We start from the raw sequence: 26539 nt of genomic DNA on the forward strand, positions 1-26539 counted from the left end.
TTTACCCAACAGGCACCATTTTTACCCAGCAGGCACCACGTTTACCCAACAGGCACCATTTTTTACCCAGCAGGCACCATTTTTACCCGACAGGCACCATTTTTACCCAGCAGGCACCACTTTCACTCAGAAGACACCACGGTCATAGGGAGCGCTTCTCTCAGCACGAACCACACTCACAGGGCCCACCTTTACCCGGGGGGCACTCCTTTTACCTCTCAGGCACCTCATGAGCAGGCACCGTCTTTACCTAGATACCAAAGCTCTACCTACCAGACAGCACATTCACATAAAATACCTTTATCAGCAGACACCAGCTTTACCCAGCAGGAACTGCTTTTTATCCAGCAGATGCCACACTTAAACACACCAGATTCACCCAGCAGGCACCACGCTTACAGGCACCAGCTTCATTCAGCGGGAGCCATGCCCACAGGCACGTTTTACCCAGCATGCATCACACTCACAGACAGCAGCTTCACCCAGCGTGCACTGCGCTTATAGGCCCCAGCTTTATTCAGCAGGCGCCATGCCCGTGGTCATCGGCTTTGCCCAGCAGGCACCAGGTTTACAGGCACTAGCTTCACCCAGCAGGACCTGCCTTTTATCCCACAGATGCCACACGTAACAGGTTTCAGCTTTACCCAGCAGATGTCATGCCCACAGGCACCCACGGTCAGGCAAGGGGTTGATCTGGAGGCTTCCTGGCCGCACTGCTCTCACCCACCTCATGCTCTTTCTTGAGCATCTCCATGGCTTCCTGGAAGCGCTTTTCCTTCTCCTCGGTCTCAGCGATGGTGGCTTGGTTTTGCTCCTCGTAGGCCATGGCAACCACAGCCAGGATCAGGTTCACCAGGTAGAAGGAGCCCAGGAAGATGACCAGCATGAAGAAGATCATGTAGATCTTCCCTGCAGACCTCAGGGTCTGAGGGAGTAAGGGGAGAGAGGTTATCTTCACTGGGGCCCCTTCTGGGTCATGGTCGTGGAATTTCAAGGTGTCCGGTCTGGCTGTGCCAGGGGTTCAAATGGCCACAGCCTGGGGAGGGAATGGAGCATATTCTACCGGAGAGGCAAGTGTTCTAACCCACAGAGAAGAACGACCCACACACAGGGGATAGCGTCCCACCCGTAGAGGGAGGCAGAATGTTCCAGTCAACGGAGGAAATGTTGCATCCACGGAAGGGACTATTCCATCACACAGGGTGGAGAAGGGTCCCACTCACAGAGCACAGAGAATCCCATATGAAGGAATGGGTACCTGGTCACCAGCAAAAAGAAAGTTCCTTGGCTTACTGTGTCCCCCTCCCTCGGATGCAAGCATCCCTGTCCCCCATTCCTTGAGCCTCCTCAACTCTTGCCAGTGGAGAAGCTGCCGGGGTCACTTCTAGCTAATCACTTGTAAGTGGGCCCCTGGCCTGTTCCCGGTGTCCCCCCGCTGTCTGCGCACCCATGTACCTGCTGGTAGAGGCGTTCCCAGCAGTCCTGCGTCATCAGGCGGAAGAGCGCGAGGAAGGCCCAGGCGAAGGAGTCGAAGCTCGTGTAGCCGTGGTCAGGGTTCTCTCCCGCCTTCAGGCAGCGGTAACCCTCTGGGCATGTCCTGCAGTCAGACACACAGACTCTGTCCCATGCTGTAAGGGGCCCCCTCCCCCTGAGATGCTCCCTGGGCCGGACTCCTCTCCCTGGGCAGCCCAGCAGAGGCCCCACTGCTTCACGAGGCTGAGTTTCACGAACTCGGTACCGCACTGCCGGGCCTGACACCGGGACTTTTCGTGCTGTGCCTCCGGCCTGGGACACCGTCTTCCCCTTCTCCCTACCCATCTGTATTCAGCTGGGCCTAAATCCAGCTCCCTTCTGCCCACACAATACACCATCCCCGCTGCTATCTGAGTTTCCTCTCCTCTCCCAGAGGAAGTGCCAAGGGCTGGCTCACAAGTCTCTTCCTCTGGCTGCTTACCCCACAGGGAGATGGGCACAGAGCAGGCATGCGGTGGGGGGAGGGCAGGGAGGCTTGGCTGAGCAGCACGGAGCCCAGGGCGAATGCCAGGCCACGGGGCTGAGGGATGGTTCTGGGGCGGACGGGCTGGGGCCTGGCCACGTCTGGAGAAGATGCCCATTTGCATGACTGCGCACGCAGACAGAGTGAGGCACGTTGATGATTCGCAGGGCTCGATGGGACAGCCTCTCTGCTCAGAGGGACTGCTGGGCTGGATTCATGAGCGTGAGACGTAGAGGTGGGGGGAAGGGGGACTCGGCGAGTGGGAGGCTGCTGCCAAGGGGCCTCCGTGCCTTTTGCTAACGTCCTAAGACCTTCCAGACAATCTCTTTAGGGACAGGAAGGGCTGGAACTTTGTACTGAGGGATGGAGGACTGCAGCCCCACAGAGCCCCTCCCTCGCCAGGTAAGCCTGTGTGTCCCCTTCGCCTCACAACTGTGGCACAGTCACGCTGACCCAGACCCCGTACGCCCAGGGCCCTGGGAGCTGCACATGGTCACCGGGCATCTCTGGGCACCACACTCAGCCTGCAGGTGTAGGCTCTGCTTGTCCCGGTGGAGAGTGTAGGCCGTTGAGGGGTAGCCATCCTCACTCCAGACCCAGTGGACAGATGGGCAGGGAGGGAGTAAAAGACTGGAGGGGAAGAGAGCGGCCCTGGGGGCGGGGGGCTTCTGGAAAGGAATGGAACCAGGGTCGGGCTGGTGGGAGGCACTGTAGGCTCTGTTCACCCTCCCTGCAGATCTGAGCCCCCTGCCTTTTTTTTTTTTTTTTTTTAATCCCCTGACAGCTGTCTTCCCTGTGGTGGGGGTGGGGTGGACAAGATACCAGGGCTCCGGCAGGGAACAGAGGTAGGGGAAGGCCTGGGGTCAAGGGCATAGACTCAAAGCACAGTCAGTTGAGAAAGTGCCTGGGGACACCTCCCCCTGCCCCCGCCTCCCTCACCTCACCTCACCCCTTCTGGGTGAGGTGGCTCCGGGGGATGGGTGCCACATACCCGGCATCAGAGCTGTTCCCACACAGTAACACGTCGGAGGTGCCATTCTTGAGCAAGTAATTTTCTGAAAGAGAAACATCCGACGGTGAAGGGCACGTGTGGCCCAGACTCGCAGGGTTCTCGGTTGGCACCCAGGGCTCTGGGGAGGTAGAGACACCACTGGTGGTCTCTCCTCTGCCCCTGCCCTTGACCCCCCCGACCCTCTGCCTGGCTAGGCCTGAGGCAATTCCAGCTGCTTCCCTGGCCTGCTTCTTGCTCCTCCTCAGACATTCAGCTGCCAGTGGTCCCCACAGTCCCAGAAGACCCAGGAAGTCCCCGCAGGGAGCTTCTTCCGTACCCTGCCCTGAGCCACTCAGGAGGACAACTGGGGCCAAAAGAGGCCCTGAACCAGGAGGCAGGAGCTGAGTCACTGCATGCTCTTGGAAGGCTACTGCCCGGCTCTGTCTGGGCCCACTTTTTTTTTTTTTTTTTTTTTTTCAAATAGGATCCACACCCAGTGCAGAGCCTGACTCGGGGCCTGAACTCACGAACCCGAGATCAAGACCGGAGCTGAGATCAAGAGTCAGACACTCAACTGACCAAGCCACCCAGGCACCCCTGCCTGGGCCCACTTCTCTGTGCACAGGTGGTGCAAGTGATACCTGTTACGTTCACCGTGGCATGCCTCGGTCTGCTCAGACAGGGCTGGGCTGGACCGGGTGACATACATGCCACCAGTCCTGTCCCCTCCTCTCTGTGGCCGTCTGTCAGTCCCCATCACCCGCCACCACCCGCCTTAGTTTTCTGCAGCAGTTCTCCAAGTGTGGTCCCCGGACCCACGGCATCGAGCACCCATCGGGGCCTGGTTAGCAACGTGACTTCCCGGAGTGCCGCCCCTGTCTACTGACTCAGGAACTCCGGGGCTGGGGCCCAGCAGCGAGCGTTTTCCGGAGCCCTCCAGGTGACTGGGACACATGGAAGTTTGAGAACCACTGCCATGTGGCCACAGCTGAATCGCGAGCAAATGGAGTCACTGCGTTTTTGTCTGTTCCTTTTTTCCAGAGTGGATGTCTGGGGTACAGAAAAGGCCCTAACTTCAGAATGCCCCTTGGCGTCCTTGCGGCCTGGAACCTGGCCTCGCACCAGTGTCTACCCTTGATCCAGGCTGACGGCACCGGGTAAGAGAGGTGCTAGTCATCAGCCTGGAGAACAGAAAACCACGTATCAGTGGAACGACAGGAGGGGCGTGCACGAAACTGTGCAATCACCGAGTTTGTTCCCACCCCCTCTCGGGGTTCTGGGGGGCACGCGTATGGAATCAACATCCTGGCACGGAACACCGTCGTCAGCTGAAACATCCCATGTCAGGCAGGCGGGGCCTCCCTTCGGAAGCCTCACACGCTACCCCAGCTCAGTACCCCTCCTCTCGGCAGGCAGGCCGGTCTTCTCCCCATTCTCGATTCTCTAGGGTCAGTCCCACCTCCAGCCATGGCAGCTGCCATCCCTCGTCTGCCTCTCCAGCTCACTCCCTCCGTCCTGTTCCTCAAGCGTCTTGCCATCGAGCCTGAGAACTCACAAGGGCAGGCCCAAAGTCTGCTCCCCTCTGTCCTCTCCCGGAGGTCCGAAGGGCAGGGGCTGGGATCCTGAGCACACCTCTGGGTCTCCGGGGGATCAAGCAGGGCCTGACGGCCCCGGGGGAGGTCTGGCCCTGGCGAGGCCTGCGAGGCCTCACAAAGCCCTTCCCTGGGCCACAGACCAAGCCTTCACCTGGGTCGTTGAGGTAGAGGTCCAGCGACTTCCAGACCAGGCCGTCGGCCTCCACGGAACCGTTGGTGTCGTTGAGTGCCGTGAAGTTGCGGACACACTTGTGCCTCAGGTTGCCCATGAAGAGCTGCAGGCCGATGAGGGCGAAGACACTGAGGCAGAAGACCGTGAGGACCATCACATCGGCCAGCTTCTTCACGGACTGGATCAGGGCCCCCACGATGGTCTTCAGACCTGGGGAGGCAAGAACGAGCAGGGGGCGGGGTCACCCACGGGCACCGTGCTCCCCGCTCCATCGGGTGGGGGCCAGGCCTGAGGGGGTGCTGGGCCAGATGGGCAATCCTGAGGTGGGGGCAGGTGAGGCAAGCCTCTTTCGGGCTTTCCAGACCCAAACCCCCATTTCCTCCACGACTGAGATTCTGCCCTGATTCCCCCAGGGCAGAAGTCCAGTCTGGCCTTGTATTTTCAGAGGGCCCCGTTCGTTTCGCTTTTCACTAGCCATATATGAAACGGGTGTAGGAAATGCTGGTTTCTTGAGGAAGAAAACCCCAAAGCCTGTCCCCATCTGGCTGGTCCCAAGGTATGCGAGGCCTTGTCCTTTAAATGTGACCCTTGGGAAGGACAGTTAAAGGTAACCCGTGGGAGGTCCAGGCCCATTCCAGGGCGATGGAAAGGCATCAGCCTTGATCCCGGAGATAGAGAGACACAGAGGAATGTGGTGTGTGCATGGTGGATGGGGGGCTGTCAAGAGGTGTGGCAAGGTCATGGTGGGTCATGTCCTAAGGGGTCTGTCCTGGCCATGGGAAAGGTTCATGGACAAGAAAGGGGCTGACTTAATTTGCATTTTCCTCCTCTGCCCTGTCCCTCTGGGACCCAACCCCATGCATCCCATTCCCCCAAAGCCAAGAGGCCGTGACACGTTAGTTGCACGGCCCAGCTCCCTGCAGAAGCCAGCACCACACAGCGAGGTGACAGAACAGCACGTGTAGACGCCTTTGGTCTGACACCGAGCTACTGTCCTATGACAAGTTCGAGCCGAGCATCGGGAGTGAGGGGGCTTCTCCGCCAGCAGCAGGGCCCTGCCTCCCACCCCCACTCCCCACCCCGCATCAAAGCGGCCAGATCTCAGATTAAGCTCCATCCGTCCGTCGTCCAGCCGGTTAATATGTTAGGAGCACCCGTGGTGGCCGTGCCCACAGCTGCTGTGCCCATGACCTCGAGACAGGGAGGCAGCGAGGGGCAAACGGGAGAGGGGGAGAGGAAGCCCTCCCACCGTGCCACTGGAGCTGCCGCCTGCCCACAGCTCAGAGGCTCTCAGCGTGCTCTGTGGAAATCGTCCTGGCAGATGTTGGCAACCGCCCCGGGCAGGCGCGGACCTTGCGGGGGTCCGGGCCTGGAGTGGTGGAGGTGGGTCCCCGTGCTGTCGCCCAGCACCCCTCACCTCTAGCAGAGGTTCTGGGACACCTCAGTGAGCGCGCTCTGGTCCTGCTCACCGGGCCCGGGGACCCTGCCCGTTGTGTATGTGGCGGGGGGCACAGAGCAAGGGGTAGTGGGCAGCAACCTGCACACCCAGACTGGACCCTACCTCAGCTGTTAGGCTAAAATATCTTTGGTCCAGAGCATCCAGTTCAAGGCCCAGCAAAGCACCTCCTGGTCTGTGGACATGGTGTCCGTGTGGACAATCAGTTGGTGAGGCACAGGATCCAGTCCTTTAAATAGTTGTCATTGATGACAGAGTTCACTTGCAGCAAGAATGAGTCCAATGAAGCAATGGACTTCTTTCTGAAAAGACCCAGGAAGGGAAGAGTCCCGGGGATCAACTGGGAAACTCTCCTGCCACCGAGGTTCTAACAGGCTGGGCAAAGAGCCCCAACTGTTCCGATTTCATTCCCATTTTGTGGGAGAGGAGACCGAGGTCTGGAGAGGGCCAAGGCTCTTTAAGCCTCGGCTCAGGGGACCTCCTCCAGGGAGCCTTCCATAATGCTGACCACAGCATTTTTCTAATGGCCACATTCAGAGTCTGTTGCCTGCTGTCTCACTGGATTGCTGGATGCCTCGAAGAGGTCCTGGTGGGGCGGAGTTGAGGTTGGCAGGCTTCCTCCTTTTCCCCAGGACTGAGAACTATTTTCCTCTGCTAGCCTTTCTTATAAAACAGACTGGAACTTGCCTTTTCTCAACTGCCGTGGTCAGTGTGCTTCTCGAATCTTGTGGGTATGTGATGCGAGGTTGTCCCTGGGACCCCGGAGGACAGGCCCTGAGGCTTCTGAGCATGAATGTGGGTGCCGAGGCCAATGACAATGCCTGTCCCCATGGAGGTGGCTCCGTGCACTGAGCGCAGACCGCCCCACCTGCTACTGGCTCTTAGCAGGAGTCTGGGCCACTTGCGGGGAGCATGGCAACAAGAGGCCCTGTGCACATCCCATGGGGTTCAGAGGCCAGGAGGAGCACTCAGAGGCTCAGTTTGAACCCAGCATAAGTGGGGATCCTCCTATAAGGTAATTAGCCCCACCAAAGGAGAGTCTGAACTCCTCCAGGTTGCTCAGAGCAGGGCCCCTGCCTCCCTGGGGGCCGCTACGGCTCCATGGGCCCAGATCAAGGGCCCAGGACGTACGGCTTTCCAAATCAGCAATGGACGCGACCATCTGGTTCACTTACTTCTACCCTCGGCTCTGATACCTCCCCAGATCAGTGGCATCCAACCTGTCTCTAGCTGCCTTCTTAAACCAAGTGCCTTCTCCAGTTCTGATTGTGGCTGCATCCAGAAAAGGCCCTGGAAGGAACCTCTGGGCACTGCCCTCTGGGCTATGAAATCATCATAAGCCTCTTGAGAGCCTTCCTGGATGGATGGGGTGGCTTGGCTTTCTAGGGAGGCCATCCGGGCTTAGATTTCCCGGGTACAATTGCCAACATCTGTCGAGGAGAATTTCTTCCTGAGGCTACCATGCACGGTTTGCTAAACCTCTACCGCACCATGCAGTGAGGGCTGTTAGACGCCAAGGCCCGATGACACCTGTCCACAGAGTACACTCTGTCTCACAAAAGGAGGCTGCAGCGGCGGTGGCTGCTATGTCACCAGAGGGGGCACAATGTCAGACCGGGCACTCAGCCCTGAGTTTTCCTTTTTGGCTGTGTGTGTGTGTGTGTGTGTGTGCGCGGTTTCTCTCAAATCCAGTTTTTTTGTTTCCTTATTGGAGGACGATGCTTCAGGTGGAAGCAATTCATATACAAGCTTTTAGCTATTCAAAGCACTGAGTTCACTTTGGGAAGGACATCACTATCTCGGGAAGAATTTGGGTTCAATGCAGGACCTGCCAGGGGTGCCGTGTGCCCCCCTGGCATCCGTGAAGGTGGGCTTTGCCGGGGTGGGTAGCCCCAAAGAAGCTTTGTGAGGCTTTGAGGGGAAAGCCGTATCCGCCGCCGACAGCCCCCCCCCATCCAAGCTCTGGGAAAGGTATTCTGGTGACAGGCACATTCGGAGGGGCCTTCCCAATGGTTGCCTTGGCCCCCGGGTGGCTGGGAAGGCCTGAGTGTGTCCCTCCAGCCTTGGCGTTTAACCTGATTTTCACCTGAAATGACTGATATAGTTTTCAGGGCCCGGAGGACTCGGAAGGTACGTAAAGCCGAGACATTGCCCAGGTCCACAAATTCAGTTGTGTATCTGTAACAAGGGAAAGTCACACACAAGACAGTGACAACAGGCCAATAGGAGACACACGGTTGGGAGGGAGGGAGGGGAGACAGAGAGAGAGTCACTTGTAGCTGAGATCTGAGAGGCAAACCTGGGCATCTTACCTGGGATAACTGAAATAGTTTTTAGAGCTCTCAGGACTCTGAAAGTTCGAAGAGCCGACAAATTGCCTAGTTTTATATTTTCTGATACATACCTGCAGAATCAAACCACAGTTATTGGGGATTACAAAGCAGCATCTCAGCCGGCCCTCCCCCACCAGCCCGCTCCCTTCTCCCCCTCCCACAGGGAGGGCTCCGGATGGCCCAGGGCTCCCTCCAGCTTTCCTCCTCATTTCAACCCTCCTGACGCCAGGACCTCGGTGAGGTGACTTAAGGATGTCCACACGGGAAGCCCCACACAGGAGGCGGCTCTCTCGGTGACGGTCCCGTAACCGGCCCCAGGAGGCGACTACCCTGCCTCACTGTCCATGCCACTGGGGATGCCGACACGAAGCCACACGGCAGGGTCTGAGGCTGAGGACACAGCAGGGTGGATAGGGAAACCATTTTCCAGGGTATCAGGCCAGGTGACAGGGGAGCCCAGTTTCTGGTCCTGGTTTTGTTCGACATCTTCTGGGATCTGTGATCAGCTGGTGCCTGGCTGCCTTGAGCCGTGGGATCCTCGGGTCCTGGCTGAGATCATCATGGAGGCACAGCAGCATCTCTGAGGGCCGAGGCCCCCTCAAGTCTCACCCCAAGACCTCCGGAGACTCCCAAGGATGACCCTGGGTCTTCACAGGAGGAGCGACCTCAGGAGCGAGCAGCCTTCTAGGTCTGCTTGGGCCGGAGGGACACTCGGCAGGGCCGGGTGACGGAGGCCATCCTACCTACAGCTTGGACAGACATCCGTGCGTGGTCCTCACAGGCGCAGGGGGAAGGAGTCGGTCTCTGGGGGGCAGGGGACTGCCCAAGCAGAGTGTGAGGGCATGCGTGGATGGGCCACGTGACCAGGGAGTCTAAGAGCTGTGTGGACGGTGTGTGACCAGGGCCGTCGGGACCTTGGCAAGCGACTTGTGATATTTAACCAAAGAGTTCACATCCAGGGTATCTGACATTTAAGCGACGGTGTCTGATGTTTAACAAAGGACGGGGAACTCAGGATATCTGATTTTTAACCAAGCGTGTCTGACCTGGTGGCTGAGTGCCATCAGACCCAGGATGGCAGGCCAGCGAGGCCAGGTGAGTGTCAAGGGTGGGCTGATAGTGCGGCTGGAATCAGTCCGCCAGTCTGGACCTCCAGGCCCCTCCACTCGCTCAGAGCTTCTGTATCTGCTTCCGGGCTGTGGGTGTCGGCAGGGAAGGACTCGGTCGGCTGTGTCAGGGCACAGTCCTGGAGCCAGCGGGTCCCGCCTGGTCCAGCTCGGACGCTAGGTTCACACCAGCTTCCCTCCCATCTTCCCGTGCCTGCTCCCTCCTTAACTCACCACATCCCTTCGGAGACGGGAAGTCAGCAGACACAGTCTCAGAGCTTGCCCTCTGGCTACACCAGACCCCTTCGGTGGTGTGGCTTCGGTGCCGCCCCCTGGAGCTACCTCGGCTTGTAAATCTTTCTCTGGCGCGGCAATCAGAGGCAGCCCCAACATCCGATGCGGAGTAGACGTCACCTCCCCTGTTCTGGCCCAGCTACACCTATTCGTTTGGTCCAAGCTCCCTCTTTACTTCCATTCTCCGTGATGACGCACAGCCCCAAACCTCTGCCCCCCATTCTCCTCTCAGGCTTGGACTCTCCATCCAGATGTGGTGCTGCCACAAGCCCGTCGGGTTCACAATGCGGCTGGGGTGGCCATCACGTGGAATGCACGGGTTCGCCTGCCGGTGGCTCTGGGCCCCATTTCCTGCTGCCGGACAAGTGAGCGGGGCCGGGGCCAAAAGCTCTTCTTGCCCAGGACACGGGCTTCGAGGTTGTCTCTTCTGGTCACGGGGAGTGAGCAAAGTGCCGTGCAGATCGGAGAGAGCCAACGGTCCCTGCGTCTCCGCTCTCGTCCCTTACAGGTCCCGCGTGTCCCCCCGCGTCTCCAGGGAAGCCCTGTCTGTGCGAAGCTTGGATTTTGCCTGTCTGTGCCTGTCCCGCCGTCCCCACACCCCCAGGCTCGCCCTCCATTCATCGTCTGCCTCCTCAGCAGCTGGTACTGAGCACAGAGGAGCCAAGATCCCGAGGCGTGTGCTCCCTCCCGGCAGGCTTAAGGCCGGCCGAGGGGCTGGGAGAGGGAGCGGGGCTGGTGGCCGTGTGTCTGTGAGGGCAGCCCACGTGTGGGAGAGCGATCCTGAGAAGGAAGTCTCGAAGGCGAGACGTGGGGCTGGGTGAGGGCTCTGCGTGTCTCTGGCCGCGTCTATGACATGGGGGGCTGCTGTCCCTTTTATGTGCCCCCACTCCTTCTGCCTGGCTGTGTCCCATGGGGGGGCCCTAGACCTCCAACGAGGCCTCTCTCGGGGCCCCGAGGTGTGTGGTGAGAGACCCTGTGTCTGGCAAAGGGCCAGGCTCATCAGTGGCCGGGTTGGGGGTACAGCTCTGCCCCTGTGAGCCCGGCAAAGCGTTTCTCCAAGCCACTCTATTCTTTGGGCTCTGGCCACGTTGCCGGGCAGGGGCAGCCAACTGGGGTGGTGATCGTGGGCCCTGAAAGAGCAGAGGACGCTGGGTGAGGGTTCCCGCTGGCACACCAGCCCGAGGGCAGGGGGATGCCCTTTTGGAAGCTGAGGAACCGAGAGCAAGGGCCCCCCCTGGCCCCCCCTCCCGCTCCACCCCCACCTTCCGGTGTAGCCCTCCTATCGATGCAGACAACCCCAGCTCGGGCTGCTGCTGGGCAGAGGTAGATCCCACCCTCTCCTCTCTGCCCTGCCTCCCTTCCCCTCCAGGTTCGGTTTCCATAACAACCCCAGGAGGTAGGAGGCTGTGCTAACTGGCAGGTAATGCCCAGCCCGGAGGGGCAGCGGGAAGAACTCTGGCCCGGGGTGGGGGGGGGGGAGGGGGTCGCCTGGCAGGCTTCCCGGCAACCCGGACCCTCCCACAGCCTCTACACCGAGTGAGGGAGGGATCAGGTGGAAACCTGGCCGGAAACATCAGACCTCCGTGCCTCTCCAGTAAGGAGACCTGGTTTTAGTTCCCGCACTGCTGCTGACTCATTTCATAATTTGGGGCAAGTGGTAGGCTCCCTCGGAGCCCCAGTTCCCCATCTGCACCACGGAGGATGGGGAGTCTCATTGATCCCAACATTTCCGCCACCCAAGGCTCCTCTGATTATCCTGGGAGCCCCACGTTCCCGAACCCCTTTGGCTGTGGCAGGATGCATGCCGCTGCATCACCACGGCAGTCCCTGTTTCATGAGGCAGAACCGCCGTCATTCAAAGCTGCCAGGCCAATCCAGCCCGGAGCAGAAACCTGACATTCCGGTGGGCCCATGCGGCCCCAGGGGAAGTGAGTGCCATTTCTGTGACGTGCTCAGGAACTTGGAAATAGCCTGCTGGCCTCTGAGGCTCCGTTCTGCTTTGTCACCGCTGGCCCCCGGTACAGAGGGGAGGCAGGCAGGCCTCGGTGAGGCACACCTAGCTGCTCTATGATGCCAAGCGGAAGAGGCAGTGTCCTGGGGGCGGGGGTCGAGACCGAGATTCTCTCATGAGACGAGGCAGCAGGACTTGCTAAAGGCCCGAGGTCGTGCAGAGCATCTCCCAGAGACATGGGCTGAAGACAGGCCAAAGCCTGGCTCCCACTGTCAAACAAGACACCCAGGGTCTGGGAGCACGGCTGCTGTGACACAGTCCTGTTCGGGCTCCAGGATGGGAAGGTCGGAAAGACTCACGCAGATGCCGTGTCCTGTCCTGCCAAAGCCCCCCTTCCTGTGACACCAGGCCCTCAGGGGGCCCATGGATCGCTGCCCGCCTCCCACAGGGCACCCCGGGGCCTGGGCCTGGCATGGGAATCCCACCCCCTTCCCAAGTCAGTGCAACGTCTCAGCTCTGCGTGGAGAGGGCTCCCTCTCTCCTCAAACCACAGACATTCTTCCCCACTCTGGGTTCTCAGCTGCTGATCCCGCTTCTCACCGTGGAGAAAATAGAAATTCCTCTTCTCTCATCACCGACTCTACCAATCCGTCTGAAACTCTGCCCTCCCGGCTCTTAAGGCCAGTGCCCTACTCCACCTGGGCCCTGGACTCCCAGCCCTTGGGCCAGCTCAAGGGCTTTGCTCCTGCGACGCATCCCCCTCCATTGCCAAGCTTCCCTTCCCCCCCCCCCGCCCCCGGATCATGCACACCCCCTTACAAAGACACCTCCCTTCTTTACTCGTGCTCCTCTGCCCGTCTCCCCAAGCCCAGCCAGCATCCTATGTTCAGTCCTGTTTATAGCCAACCCCACAAGGTGGATGTCTATACGTGCCCTACTCTCTCTTGAGCCCTGTTTAATCAGGCGTATGTCCCCTCACTCCTCTGGCCAAGGCCATCAATGCTGTCACGGTCATCGGCGGTGTCACGTCGTGGACTGCAACGGTCCTGCCGTGGATCTCACCTTCCTCAGCCTTCTCGGGGCTTCTTTCAAGTGGAGTCACGCTCCTCAGCTGGCTTTTCGGGACAGTCCTCTGTCCAGGCTTTCCTCCACTCCCTCTGGCAGTGCCCTCCAGGCTCCTTTTCTTACCCCTTCTTTCTTGACCTCGAGATGCTGGAGCGTCCCATGGTGTGGTCCCCAGGCGCTGTCCCTTCCCCAGCCATGCTCACTCTAGATGATTCATCTGGTCTCCCGGCTGCAAGTATCATCTGCACCCTGATGGCTTCTAAATATATACCTCCACCTTGGACCTCTTTCCTGATCTCCAGACCGGAATATCCAGTTGCCTGCTCCATATCTCACCCTGGCTGCTTTCAAACTTAATGCATTCTGATCTGGACTCTTGATTTCCTCCCTCCCTCAGTCAGCTCCTCCCTTCACCCTCCATTTTAACAAACGGTAACCCTGTTCACCCAGCTGCCCAAACCGAAACCACCTTGGGGTCTCCTTTCAGCCCTTGAAGTACATCCAGAATCTATGTTCCTCAGCTCTTCTACTTAAACCTTCAGTCCCAGCTACTGAAACAGCCCCCCAGCTTCCGGGTGAACTTATAAAATGTAGTTCAGGGAGCCCCTGGGTGGCTCAGTCGGTTAAGCATCTGACTTTGGCTCAGGTCATGAGCTTGGGGTTTGGGGGTTCGAGCCCCACATCGGGGCTCTGGGCCGACAGCTCAGAGCCCGGAGCCTGCTTCGCTCGCCCTGCTTGCACTCTCTCTCTCTCTCTCTCTCTCTAATATAAAATAAACATTAAAAAAATGTTTTTAAATGTAGCTTAGCTCACGTCACTCCCTCCTCTCAACTGCCCGTGGCTCCCACGCCCCGGGGCTCGCACGATGGCCTGCAAAGCCACACGGCTGTCCCCTGCCGTGCTGCCTCCTCCCCCACTACACTCTCCCTTGCTCACTCAGCTCTGCCCAGGCCGAGGTCTACACTGGCTTTGGGCAAGGGGCAGCATCTCTCTGAGCCTCAGTTCCCCTACCTGTAAACTGGTGAGCTGGAGTCGGTCTGCAAGCAATGCACCTAGAAACACAGGTCCTGATGCATTTTCTAACCACCAGACTCTCCAGCTAGCTGGAAAGTGCCCCATCAGCAGGGTCCGGCTGCCCACTCTCCCCTCCCTTCCCCATGGCATGGCTGAGCTGACAGCAGGACTGCTCATATCCGGGGCGAAGTGGACCTTGTCGCGAACGGGCGGATGCGGTAAATCTGGGAATCTGAGAAGGTGGGCGCTGAACTGAACTTTTGATTCCAGCCGGGCCAACACTGTGCTTCCAAAAGTTGGGGAGTGGAGGCTCTGCTTCCTGCCAAGGTGTGGTGCCCAGGCCTGGGCACACGGGGTCCTGCGCGCACATCAGGCTTTCAGAAAGGGCTTGAGGACCGAGCCCGGGCCACGACTTCTGCCCAGGAGGCCCGCCCTGATCAGCCACCCCCACCAGAACACAGCATCCGTTGCCGGCACACCCCGAGTGGAACGCGTCAGCCCAGCCTCAGCGAGGGTCTCTTTCTAGACAGAGAAGTGAGGCCCCAGCCTGCACGGCAGCAGGGCCACGGATATTCCCACTCACTCTCTGGAAGGCTCCTTGTGTGTCCTTGGCACCTGTTTTCTCATCTGTCAAATGGGGACAAGGAATCCCCATCTGCGATACCTCTCTGGCCGGTGTGAGGATCCCTTGGATCATGTCAGTGACCGGTGCCTTAGAACGTGCCACATGGGGAGTCTCCGAGTGGAGACAGCACTGGTGTGCCTGGCACGGGCTCCTGGGGATGCCCGGTCACTTCTCCAGGCTCCTTCTCTTTCCTGCTGATTCATTCTTAATCCCTGGGGAATCCAGGTCATTGTTCACAGTGGCTCAGAGATTTGGGGCTGTAACACCGGTTTCCCTTGGTGGAAAGGGCAGAGGATGCTACGCCTGAAGCTTAATGATGTCCCTGGCTGCCACGGGGCCACAGGGGCGCCCGTAAGCCTGCCCGCCACGCCCACCAGGATGAGCTCAGGGCGTCCGTCCTGTCTTCCTCTTGCCACAGCAGTGAGATGGGCTGCTCTACAGAACTTGCAAAGCTCTACCCGGACTGGAGTAGGGGGCCGAGAGGGCCCGGCGGTCGGGGGCCAGGGAGGGTGCACACGACCCTCTCTGTGGCCTGGCGTGGCACGGCGCGGCCCAGAGAGCAAGGTACTTACGCCATGACAATCACACTGAAGTCTAGCCAGTTCCATGGGTCCCGAAGGAAGGTGAACGCGTGTAGGCAGAACCCTCGAGCCAGAATCTTGACCAGAGACTCAAAGGTGTAGATGGCAGTGAAGGTGTACCTGGGAGGAGAGACCGGCGAGGCTTCTCAGGGCGGCTGAAGCCCGCAGGCCAGGGTGGCCAGGTTCCTCACAGGCATGCCACGGGCCCTGGATGGCTCCTCTCTTAAGGAGCCCTCGGACCGGGGCCTCTGCCATGCCCCGTGAGCCGGAGCTTTGTTCCAAACATCGGACCAATTCTACAGCCACGTGCTCCTTCAGCGCTGCCGAGTGCCCGCCCTGTGCCCACCTGAACTTTCCATTTTGCCCCTTGGCTGTCTTGGCCAAAGAAGACCCTCGACTCCCCTCTGCACCCCAGACCTGGGGGTCATGTGCCTCACCGGGAAAACGGTGGCCGCTGGGTCGGCCCTGGGAGGACACTCAGATCACGTCACTCCCTCCCCCTTGCTGCGGCTCCTCCGCGGCTAGAGACAGCCCATCCTCAACTTCCTGCAGGAGGGTGCATACAACGGTCCAGGGTGGGCTTGGAAAGGGGGCTGAGGCTGTAGCACCTGAGGCTGGGTGGGCTGGGCTGCAGAATCCCAAAGCCCGGATGCCAGGGCTGTGGCCCACGGGCTGCAAGGGGAGCTGCCCCACCCCGGTGCGACCTCCCTCGTCCCAGAGGCACCAAGGACACTGGGGGTCCTGTGTGAACACAGAGAGCCGCAAGGCAAGCCACTCTGGTAAGAGAGGCTTCCCGGCACCGAATGCCCCAAGGGCCTATTAGGTCTCTTTAGAACTTGTGGGCAAGGTACTGTCATTTGAGAAGAAAGGACTAGAAGCAGTTTTCTGAAACTGCAAACGGTCACAGGAGGCAGTACAGAGAGGGCGGAAATGGGGACCGTGCTGGCCTTGCCCGGCTGCCACACCCCCTAGCCACGCCACGTCGGACGAGGTGCGCCTCCCATTCCCAGCCTCCTCTCCTGTCAAAGGGGCACAGTGGCCGTACCCATCCTATCGGGTTGCCCCGAGGGTCAAAGCACACGAGGCTTACCGTTCTGTGGCAGGGCCCGGCATACGCTAAGTGCTCGATAAATTATTAGGATTTTATTTCTGAGCCTTCCCCAGTGTGCTCGGTCCTTGTTAGGGCGGGTCAGGGAGGAATCTCCCACTTTGCTAACCCGGAGGGCTTCCTCCCCTGACGACACAGCTCAAGGGCAGAAGTCAGCAGGACCAAGAGGGGCCAGAGAAGGAAGGGGCTGGGCCAAGGACCCTCCAGGTGGGCAAGTCCCTCGGGCGACTTCTGGGGTGACTTCAGGGGCCCCTGTAGGGGCTGGGAAGGAAGGGAGGGAGGGGCCGGCTGGAGAGGCCCTGAAGATACTCACTCAACATACTTGGTCCAGGGCGGGGGGTCGTGCTGGGCCATGAACACACAGTTGGTCAGGATGGTGCACATGATGAGCATATTGAAGAATGTGGCGCGGAGGTCAAGGAAAGCCACGTGCAGGGGGCCGGCCGGGCCACTCCCACCTGAGGGTCCTGCCCCTGGGGTTGTCACCGCCAGGCCGGTGCCACCAGATCGATGAGGCGGGGGCCCCGAGGGGGACACACTGGGGCTGTGCCAGTCCCTGCCGGCCTCTTCCCACCGAGGCGGGTCCTGTCCCCTCCCCTCCCCGCAGCCCCCCCCAGGGACCCGGCAGCTGACACCGCACCCTTAGTAGAGTTCCATGGAGGGTCCATCCTGGAGGGCAGGGAGGAAGACACCCAGACCACAGAGGCTTTCACCCAGGGCCGCGTCGGAGTGACAGGGAGGTGGGATTTATAAACTGTTCCTCGGGAGCCACGGCTGGGGGGAGAGGAAGACCCTGGCAGTGGGGCTCCCAGGTCTCTCCCCCACTGCCCCAAAGGCCTTTCGCCTTTGGCCTAGGATTTCGCTGAAGGAACGTTCGGCTGCGAAAACTCACATACCTCATCAGGACACACTGCCCGAGGGTGCAGGTGACGGCTTCTCGAACTGCTTCCTGCCTTTGCACACACTCCACCTAGTGCCCTCCTCCTTTGTCAAGAAACTCCTCAGCAGGAGCACCCCCTCTGAGCAGGAGCACCCCCTCTGAGCAGCCTGCTCTGACTACGTGGTGGCTGCAGCCTCTGCACCCCCAGGGCATTGGGCATCTCTTTTCGTGTGTGGTTGCTCCCAAAATAGCAATGTCCATCTGTTCCCCAGGAGAAGGGAAGCTCCTCAAATGTTGGGACTGCGTCTTGGGCATCCTTCTGGGCCCTTGGCCTTGAACTGAACTGCCGCAGGCCTTGGGTGATCCCCGACCTTCTGGCTACTTCTCTGCTGTGTCAAGCTGGAGGGAGCTGTAACTAAGCTCCACGGTCTCTCTCACCTCTGCAAGGCCTATGGAGGAGCAAGGGGCAGGCCCTGGGCCGCTTAAGGGCTAGGGCACCCCCAAGGGGCCTGATCCAGAGCAGGGACACTCTGGTACTCTCACAAATTCCCTCCCCAGCCAAAGAAGAGAGGCTGAGACCGCGGCTCCCTTTGGCTGCCCCCAGACTCACGACCCGGCCCCAGCCCTGCATGCAGCAGCTGGCCGCCTGCGATCCCCAGGATCCCCACGGGCTGCCGGGGAGCTGAAGTAATTGAGCCCTCGGGGCCTGCCTCTTTCCTCTCCAGTAGAGCTCCACCCTTTTGCAAGGTCTGAGCCGGAGCCTGGTGCAGTCAGACTGGAGACTGGGCTGAGCTGGGGTGCTGACTTGCGGGGGGAGTGTGGCGCTGCCCCAGCTGGGGAGGGAGGGGAGGCGAGGGAGGCCTCTCGGAGAATCTAGGTGCGAGCCCTCGGCGCTTCTAGTCGTCTAGGGAATCTAGGGGACTAGGAAATAGCACCCCAAGGCCCACCCCCAGTTTATAATGAATTCTCCAATTTCTCACCTGAGGTAAAAGAAGATCAGGCTTTGGGAATCTCCCTTAGTTAAAGCAGAGCCTTTCAGCTCAGAGCCTTGGCTCCAGGAAGTCCTGATTCCTCCCTGGTGGGAGGACAGCCCTCCAGGGATGGGGGTGGGGTGGGGGGTGGGGGGTGGGGGAGGGATGTCCCTCAGCCCGACAGCTGCCCAACCCTCTGCCTGTGTTCAGGTCTCCAGGGCTGAGCCTAACTCCTCCTCCCTGACACATGCATACGTTCCCCACACCCTGGCTCTGTGCCAAGGCTTTCCTTACTGGGCAGGTAACTCGCCCCTCAGACAGCTTTACTCACCCCCACGGATCCACTACTGGGGATCCCAGGTGACTGCCGGAATATGAAAGGAACGACCCTAAAGAGCAAATATTTATTGAGCCCTTCCTAGGGGCCAGGCTCTGCTCTCTGTGACCAACCATTAACGAATTCAATTCTCCCCACAACTCTATGAGGGGGGATTTGGTCTCCCTTTTGTACGGGGGGAGACTGAGGCACAAGGCTAGGCTGCTAGTGACTACAGCAGGTAGAACCGCAGCCCTCCACCCCCCACCACCCAGACAACCACATCTTCATCCCTGACAAGCACGAATGTTAATTTCTATGGCCAAAGGGACCTTGTGGGTATGATTAAATTAGGGGTCTTGAGATGGGAGATTACCCTGGATTGTCTGGGTGGGCCCAAAGTCAGCACAGGGTCCTTCTAAGTGGAAGAGGGACACAGGAGCCAGGTGGGAAAGACGCCACCAGCGGTTGCTGGCTTTGCACATGGAGGGGCCACAAGCCAAGGGGTCCGTGCAGCCTCTACAAACCGGGAATGACTAGGAAACAGATTCTCCCTGGTGCCTCCAGAGAGGAACCAGCCCCACTGATACCCTGATTGGAGTTCAGTGAGAACTTCTCGGACTTCTGACCTCCAGAACCGGAAGATGATGAGTTTCTGTTGTTTTAAGCCGTTACGGTTGTGGTAATTCCTTGCGGCAGCCACAGACGACCGGTGCAAAGCTGGTCAATGCACAGCCTGGCTTGGAGCCCCGGCTGGCCCAGCAGAGAGCCCCCCACGCTGAGCCCGGCTGCCCTGTCTCTGCATGACGACACCGAGGGTCCAGCCTGAAGGGCTGTCTCAGGTCCCCACCCGCCAAGGGGGAATGCTACCCCACACTTGGCTTCTGCCATTCTCAGGGCAGTAAGCCAATGAGTGACGGGCTCTGTAAAGTGGGAGCAGACTGCCACCCGGGGGGAGGATCGCAATTAGCTGCCATTTTAAAGAACAGACCTAAGGAGCATGTGTGCCTGGCCCCGGGTGGGAGACAGGGAGGCGTCTGAAGAGCTCCGAGATAGGACGTTATGAGAAACGACACCCGCCTCTGGCCGGGCCGGGCAGGAAGGCTTCCTGGAGGAGTCATTTAGACAGGCACCCACGGCTGGGCAGGGTTCTTTCAGCAATCCAGCGGCGCATCCGGTGGAGGTGAAGCACGGCGGGCTGACTGGGGGGACCCCTCTCACCCATCTCGCTAGAGTGAAGGAAAGGCCCCTTGGCAGAGAACAGCAGGGTGGACAGGCTGCCTTGGACCAGAAGACTTGGCTGAACAGACATAGGTGAGCTGAACTCCAGCATCAAGGCTTGGGGAAGAGCCAGACAGCCGGGGCCTGGGTCCCAGGGTGGCGAATCACAAGAGCTGCCTGTCCTGGCTCTTCCAGACACAAGGACAGGTTAGGACGAGGTGCAGCAAACTCTAGTCTCTCTGCCACTTGACTGCTTGACACCCTGCCTGGCTCTCCCGACCCTGAACATGGCCCTTCCGCTGCGCTCAGTCACTCCTGTATGTGTGTGGTCTCTTCCTGCCTAGAGGTGCTTGGAGTCCACGTGACTCTGCCCAGAGCATCCCCAGGTCCCCCATGGAGCTCAGCGTGCAGCTGATACCAGAGGGATGAGTCAGGGGCACAGCCGGCCAGGGCACACCTGCTTGTATCGTCTGGCAGTTTCAGGCCGATGACTGAGCCGGCCCCGTGTGTGGGCAGAGGCAAAGGCCAGCTCTCGAGGTCTGAGCTCAGCTGAACATCTTCAATCCTGTCGTGTCATTGTCCCCAAACACCCACTCCCAGCCTCATGATTAAAATGCCAGCAAGGACTGCCTGCATGGGTGGTAGGGAATGCCTGAAACTTGGCCCGTCTATCTTCAGATCCCGGGGAGTCAAAAAAAAAAAAAAAACAAAAAAAAAACCTCCCAACAGAAGGGATGCCGTGGGGGGCATGTTCATATATTTGTGCTATTCAATGAACATGCACACACACACACACACACACACACACACACACACACACAAACATGTGGTTTGATTGCCCATTTGAATCTGCTAGAGAAACGTGGGAGGATTTTGTGAGCAGATCCTGTGCACCCAGGAAGGCAGAAAGCTTCTCGGCGTGAACGTGAGGCCTCTCTGACTGTGGCTGCGGTGCAATCGGGGGTTCAGTTGGTTTCTTTTATTTGATTCTGGCAGGAACACATCCTGCAGGATTATAACAAAAATACATCGGAAAAAAATAATTCTACATACCCATATTTACTTTGTAGGCCACTTCCCAGGGACGCGTTGCAAGGGCGGAGCACAGAGCGAAGCTGGACTCAATTACGGGGCGCTCGCTCGCACGTCCCTGTGAGTGCCCGGACTGTTACTAGTGAGTGGGTTTTGAGAGCAGGGGCTGCCCTCCTGCCCTGTGTGAAGTTTGTCTTTGCTCCCTTGCCCTTTCCGAAGGGCCTGGCGCAGAAATGCACACCTGTGTGGCTCAGTGGGTGTCAGCGGATGTGAAAAGGGGAGGCGACCATGGGCGCAGACTTTCGGTTTTGCAAGACGCAGAAGGGTTAGGCAGAGCTTTGCTGCGTGACAATATGCATATAGTAACACTGCTGAACTGTATACTTAAATATGGCTCGAGATGCTAAATTTTGGGGTGTGTGTGTGTGTGTGTGTGTGTTTTACCACAATACAAAGGAATGTCAGCAGAGTGAAAACTCACTATTCAACACACGAAATCTGTGTGCATTCGAAACGCATAGCGACTGCTAATGGGCACAGGGTTCCTTTTTGGGGTGATGAAACGTGCCGGAATTGGAGAGCGGTGACGGTACATTTTAAAATGATAAATTGTGTGGCATGTGGATTATATTTCAATTACGAAGAAAAGGAACACACGGAAAGCTAGTGGACTCCCAGGCCTCCCACCGGGGATTCTGGTCTGGAAAGGGCCAGGAATCGGCATTTTAAATGATGGGGCCCTCACAGACCGACACTTGTAAACGACTGCCCAGGGCGGCGTGTGCCCGAATCACGGGGCCCTGGCGAAAATGCAAGGGGTGGGGTGGGGCCCGAGATTCGGCAGGTCTTACAAGACCCTCGTGACGCGGGCGTTACTGGTCTGTGCCCCACTCTTTGAATGGCAAGGCTCAAGGGCACGGAGGCTGCTCCCAAATCCTGCGGATCTGGACCCTTCTTCTCCCCCGCTGCACTGAGCCCACCAGGGGGCGCACCAGCAGAGCGCTCCCATCCCCACGCAGTGGCTTGTCAAGGAAGCCCCTGGGAGACTGCGTCGCGGGGCCTCAACGATGGCAAGCCACTTCCTTGGGGCAGCGACCCTGGGGGACACAGGCCGGCGCTGAGGCCTCAGGGTGGGTCCCGCCGGGTGGAACGAGCACCCCACAGGCTGGGCCTCTGCTCCATGGACACTGGCCAGGCTGGGGACTCCAGTGTCCCGACTGCCTCCCTGGCTTCATCTGCCTTACCCCCGCCCCCGCCTGGCCCAGAGCCTTGCAGGAGGAATCCTGGGGCTGCTGTCGCATCCCTGGGGGCCCGCTGCGGCTGCCAAACAGTGCCGGGTTGGTTAGATACCTGCAGGAGAAGCCCCAGGTGGGAGCTGGAGAATGCTTTCAGGGAGGCCCCGCCCCTGGAGTGAGGCGGGGACCAGCTCAGAGCGAGCAAGGCCGGCCTTCCCTCCCTCTGCGCTGTCCCCACCAGGCTGTGCCCACACAGCCTGGCAGGAACGACAGCCACAACCGTTCCTGCAGCTGTCTTATCACTCTTAGGGGGACTGCAAAACTCCCAAGGGGCCAAGGACAGAGTCTTATTCAGCTCCCCACACCCCGGTGCCCAGCAGAGTGCCCGGGCACCTACGGGGCGTTTAGAAGCAGTGGGCGGAACGGCTCAAAACTCAATCTCGAGCTCCTGGCGCCTCGCTTTGAAGGGCAGGCGGTCCCCGGAATACGGCCCCTCCCCCACGGCGTCCGTCCACCCTGGAGACCACCCTGCAGTTGCCACAGCCGCGGCTGGGGCTGCGGGTGAGACTCTCCCTGGACACACACAGCTCTCTGGAGCCCTGTGAGAAAGGCAGGAGCCGGCGGGAGGAGGGGAGAGCGCGGCTGCGTGCACAGAGCAAATCTGGCAAAGCGCCCCTCGGCTGAACCCCTGGGGTGAGGCTCAGGCACACCTGGGCAGCAAGTGGAGCCAGGAAGCAGCACCCTTCATCCCCGCCTGGGCAGGAGAAGCCCCTGAGCTGTCCGCCTCTTAGCGGACACGGGGCAGGGTGTTTTCGCGAAGCCTCCTGCCCTGCCCAGAGGTGAACGGGTGTTTGCCTTGGCCTCAGAAAAGGTCCATCCAGAGTGGGGAACGGAGGGGGGACCCTCGGGGAGCGCTATTGGGCCCGCCTGCCACACCCACGACTCATCGCACCACCGCAGAGCCCAGAGGCGGCCCTGATTCGATTAACAGCCCAGCCAGCTGCCAGCCCAAGGAAGGCTGCCCAGGCGGGAGCACTGAGCCGCAGATGTCTCCGTCTGCATCCGGACCCCCGCCTGCCCGCCTCCCCGCCTCCCCATCTGTGGGGCCCCTTTTCCGAAGTCCGCAGAACCGCAGCGATTGGGTGCCGGCGCCCCGTCCCACGTCCCACGTCCCACGCGGCGGAACGAGGCCCCCCTGGGGCCCAAAGGCCAGTCCCGTCCCTTATTACACTGCAGCAGTCCCAGGGTGCTCCTCCACAGCCGGCAGCTTTTTTAGGCTGCGGTTTATATAATTTAACGCTAACCGGAGTTCTTTGAGATAACTCTGAAACTGCAAACATTTTGTCAACACCTAATCAAAAAGCAAGTGTCGCCTCCCTCGAAGGATGCCCACGTGTGACTGCACCAGAGGCCTCTTTACCAGGAAGCGGTTTCTCCTTGGCTGAGCCCCGGTGACCTGCTGCAAGGGGGTGGGGAGGCAGCGGGAGGGGACTTTGGAGCCAATATCGGAGTCAGGGGACCCTGACAGGCCTGTGTCTTCTTAGTAGGATCCCTACTAAGGATCCCTTAGTAGCTTGGCTTCCAGGACGTTTCTCTCCTGAGGAAGCAGGGTTTCCCAAACTTTCCCGTGCCCGAGAATCCCCTGGGAGGTTGCTGAAACGCAGAGGCTTATTTGGCAGGTGTGGGGTGGGGCCCAAGAGCCTGCCCATCCAACCGGCCACCAGGTGAGGACTGTGCTGCCTGGGCCCTCGGGACAGCCCTGCGCTCAGCCTTAAACACCCTGCCCACCTCCTCGTGGGGCCCAGAGAAGATGCACAGCACGGACCGACTGCAAAGGATATGAATGAACCAGAATCTTCACAGCCGCTCTCCGGATAGGGTGGAAGGGACTGAGGACATACAAGGCATTCGTGGCACTGAACCGGAAGATGGTCTTGCCTTTATTCAGCACGATGAAGGTCTGTGAACAGAGAGGGGTTTTAGGTTGGGGCGGTGGCCCCTCGGCCCTTGTGGAGAGAGGATTCTGGGGGGCAGGTGTCGGCTCAGAGCCCTAGAACCCTGGCTAAGGGGTGGGGTGAGACTGAGGGAGGGGACTGAGAGAGGGGGAGGGGGAGGAAGGAAGGCAGCTGGTGTGTTTGGCAGGTCAATGGGCCCTCACGGTGTCGCCCACGGCTGCAGTGGGATCAGGTCAAGTTTAGGGGAACGCCAGGTTGGCAAAATTATGTTTCAAAATTACGGCCCTAACAGGAAGAGGCCTCGCATGCTCCCAGCCGAGCTGTTATCACAGCAGAGGCCAGGATCTGGCCAGGATCAGCTCCTTCCCCTTCCCCCTGCCGACCCCTCCCTGCCCGCTGGGGCCACAGGGACTGATGAGGGAGCTGGTCCTCGAGAAGACTGTAACAGGTAAGAAGCAGGGATGGCAAAACGCAGACCCCAGCCCTGAGGCCCTGTCTCCTTAAGTCCAGGAGAGGTGTCAGCCCTGCAGCCCCCACCAGAGGAGATGACCGATGACCTAGCGTCTCCCCCCACGGGGGGGGGGTGTCTTTTTTTTTTTAAGTTTGTTTGTTTATTCATTTATTTATTTATTGTGTGTGTGCATGCACACACGAGTTGGGGAGGGGCAGAGAGTGAGGGAGACAGAGGATCCCAAGCAGGCTCCTTGCCATCAGCACAGAGTTGGACTCAGGGCTCGATCCCACACACCATGAGATCAAGATTTGAGCTGAAATCAAGAGTCAGACACTCAACCAACTGAGCCACCCAGGTGCCCCTCTTTTTTTTTTTTTTTTTTTTTTTAGTAGGCCTCACACCCAGCACAGAGTCCACTGTGGGGTTTGAACTCACAACCCTGACATCAAGACCTGAGCTGAGATCAAGAGTTGGACATTTAACTGACTGAGCCACCCGGGTGTCCCCTCTCCGGGGTGGGTGGGGTGGGTCTTGAGCAGCCCAAGGAGGACCCTCTCTGCAGGCTTCCAGAAGACACTGTCCACACAGCACCGTGGGATGTGGGAGTGGACAGGAGGTGCTGGAGGCTAAGCCACGTGCAGATACAGCCCTCGAGGACAGCAGGGCCCCCCCCCGGTCCCCCCCCCCCCCCCCCCCCACCGCCACCCAGGCTAAGCCCGGCACAGCTGAGGTGGCTCAGGGGTTGTGCTTCTGCGAAGGTTGAGCTGGTGAGACAAAGTTCTATTTAATCTGAGCTGGAAAGATAAGCTGACTGGATGTGTCAGGACAAAAAGTTCTGCTGTGGTACCTGTGTCACCCCTCGGGACTTCAGGCACTGTGGCCAGGGGGCAGCAAGGAGAGACAGAAGGTTAGAGGCCACAGTCAGACCCAGGCCATGGTTCAAGTATTCCTGATCACAGGGATGGAAGCCAGTGTCCCCGGCCGCTTCCAGCCTCAACTCTTACCCGGCCCCCAAAGCCCAGCCCAGTCTCCCCTCCATCCTCAGTTGGGTCCCCCTGCCACGGTTCCGGCCTGTCCCAGCTGACTCCCACCTAACTGCCGCTCTCATTTGCCACTGAAACCTGGACTGGCCATCAGCTCTGGCCTTAACCCTCACCCTAATTCTTACCTCCTGCTCTGGCCAACTGGGACCTAGGCCCACCTACCCCGACAGATCCCAGCTTCCAGCCTTACTCAGCCCAACTGTCGCCCCAGCCTTCGGCCTCAACCTCACCTGTGTCACTTGAACCAGGGGCAAGTGCCAGCAGGTGCAAGGTGTCTTCTCTCGCTGCGCATGTCGACTGGGTGGGCTCTCCCTTTACCCATTGACCCGCACACCCACTCACATCACACATGGAGACAACTGTGCAACACACCCACCCTCAGGCTCCTGGTCTCTTAAATGCAGTCTCATGGCACGGTCACACACACACACACACACACACACACACACACACACAGGCACCTGGTGACACAGACACACAGGACTTACACTGCCGCATGCTCATACTTGCCCTGTGAACACCGACTCTGTCTGCCCTCCAGTCACCTTCTTCCTTAGGACCTGGCCGTCTGGGGAAAGGCCTCCACCAAATGTCTGCTGGTGGTCTGAGAGGTGAGGCCGGGGCAGGGTACCCAGATGGGGGGAATTCACCTCTTGGGTGCAAATCCTTACTGGGAGGAAGACTGAGTCACCCTTCCCGGTGGACAAAAGCCACCTCCCCGCCCCACACCCAGAGGGACAATGGCAGAGTAAGCTCCCTCCCCACCCCTCTCGGCTGTCCCACCGGCCCTCACAGTCCCCGTTGCCAGCCTGCAAGGCCCAGGAGCCACTGCCTCGGCCCCCAGCCTGAGCTGCCCAGGCACGGCCAACGCCCGGCAAACCCTCCCACCAGAGCGTGCGGGCCACAGGGTGTCCTTAGTAGGAGAGGGGACCACGTGCTGTGCGCTGGGACCCAAGACGGGGAGGAGTCTGCCAGAGGGGAAAGTCTAAGCACAGATGACTTCCAGAATAGGGCACTCCACAAGGAGGCAAGACAACCGCGGCTCTGCCCGCTCCTTCCCTTCTAACACCAAACCGTATCAGGCTGCGTCATTCTGGCTTTTATTCCGGAATAAAATTCAGATGATCGGAATATAGATCACCAAT

General features: G+C 59.4%; 1 protein-coding gene across 9 annotated transcripts in view; it reads right to left on the reverse strand.

Annotated features, from left to right (window-relative positions):
* SCN5A (sodium voltage-gated channel alpha subunit 5) overlaps positions 1-26539 on the reverse strand; it is a 92741-nt gene that overhangs the window by 50500 nt on the left and 15702 nt on the right. For 5 of the 9 annotated variants that reach the window (XM_040479825.1, XM_040479823.1, XM_040479818.1 and 2 more), the window contains exons 3-10: positions 23784-23902; positions 16601-16690; positions 15171-15299; positions 8297-8388; positions 4734-4964; positions 2988-3051; positions 1456-1597; positions 728-925 (exon numbers count right to left, since the gene is read on the reverse strand). In XM_040479825.1, coding sequence (XP_040335759.1) covers positions 728-925; positions 1456-1597; positions 2988-3051; positions 4734-4964; positions 8297-8388; positions 15171-15299; positions 16601-16690; positions 23784-23902 — 1065 coding nt within the window. Of the gene's footprint in view, positions 1-727; positions 926-1455; positions 1598-2987; positions 3052-4733; positions 4965-8296; positions 8389-8522; positions 8615-15170; positions 15300-16600; positions 16691-23783; positions 23903-26539 lie in introns of all 9 variants that reach the window. The other 4 variants (XM_040479824.1, XM_040479822.1, XM_040479820.1 and 1 more) reach the window with 1 other exon arrangement.

Source organism: Herpailurus yagouaroundi, unplaced genomic scaffold, assembly GCF_014898765.1.
Source record: "Herpailurus yagouaroundi ecotype Mexico unplaced genomic scaffold, PumYag 159, whole genome shotgun sequence".
NCBI lineage: Eukaryota > Metazoa > Chordata > Mammalia > Carnivora > Felidae > Herpailurus > Herpailurus yagouaroundi.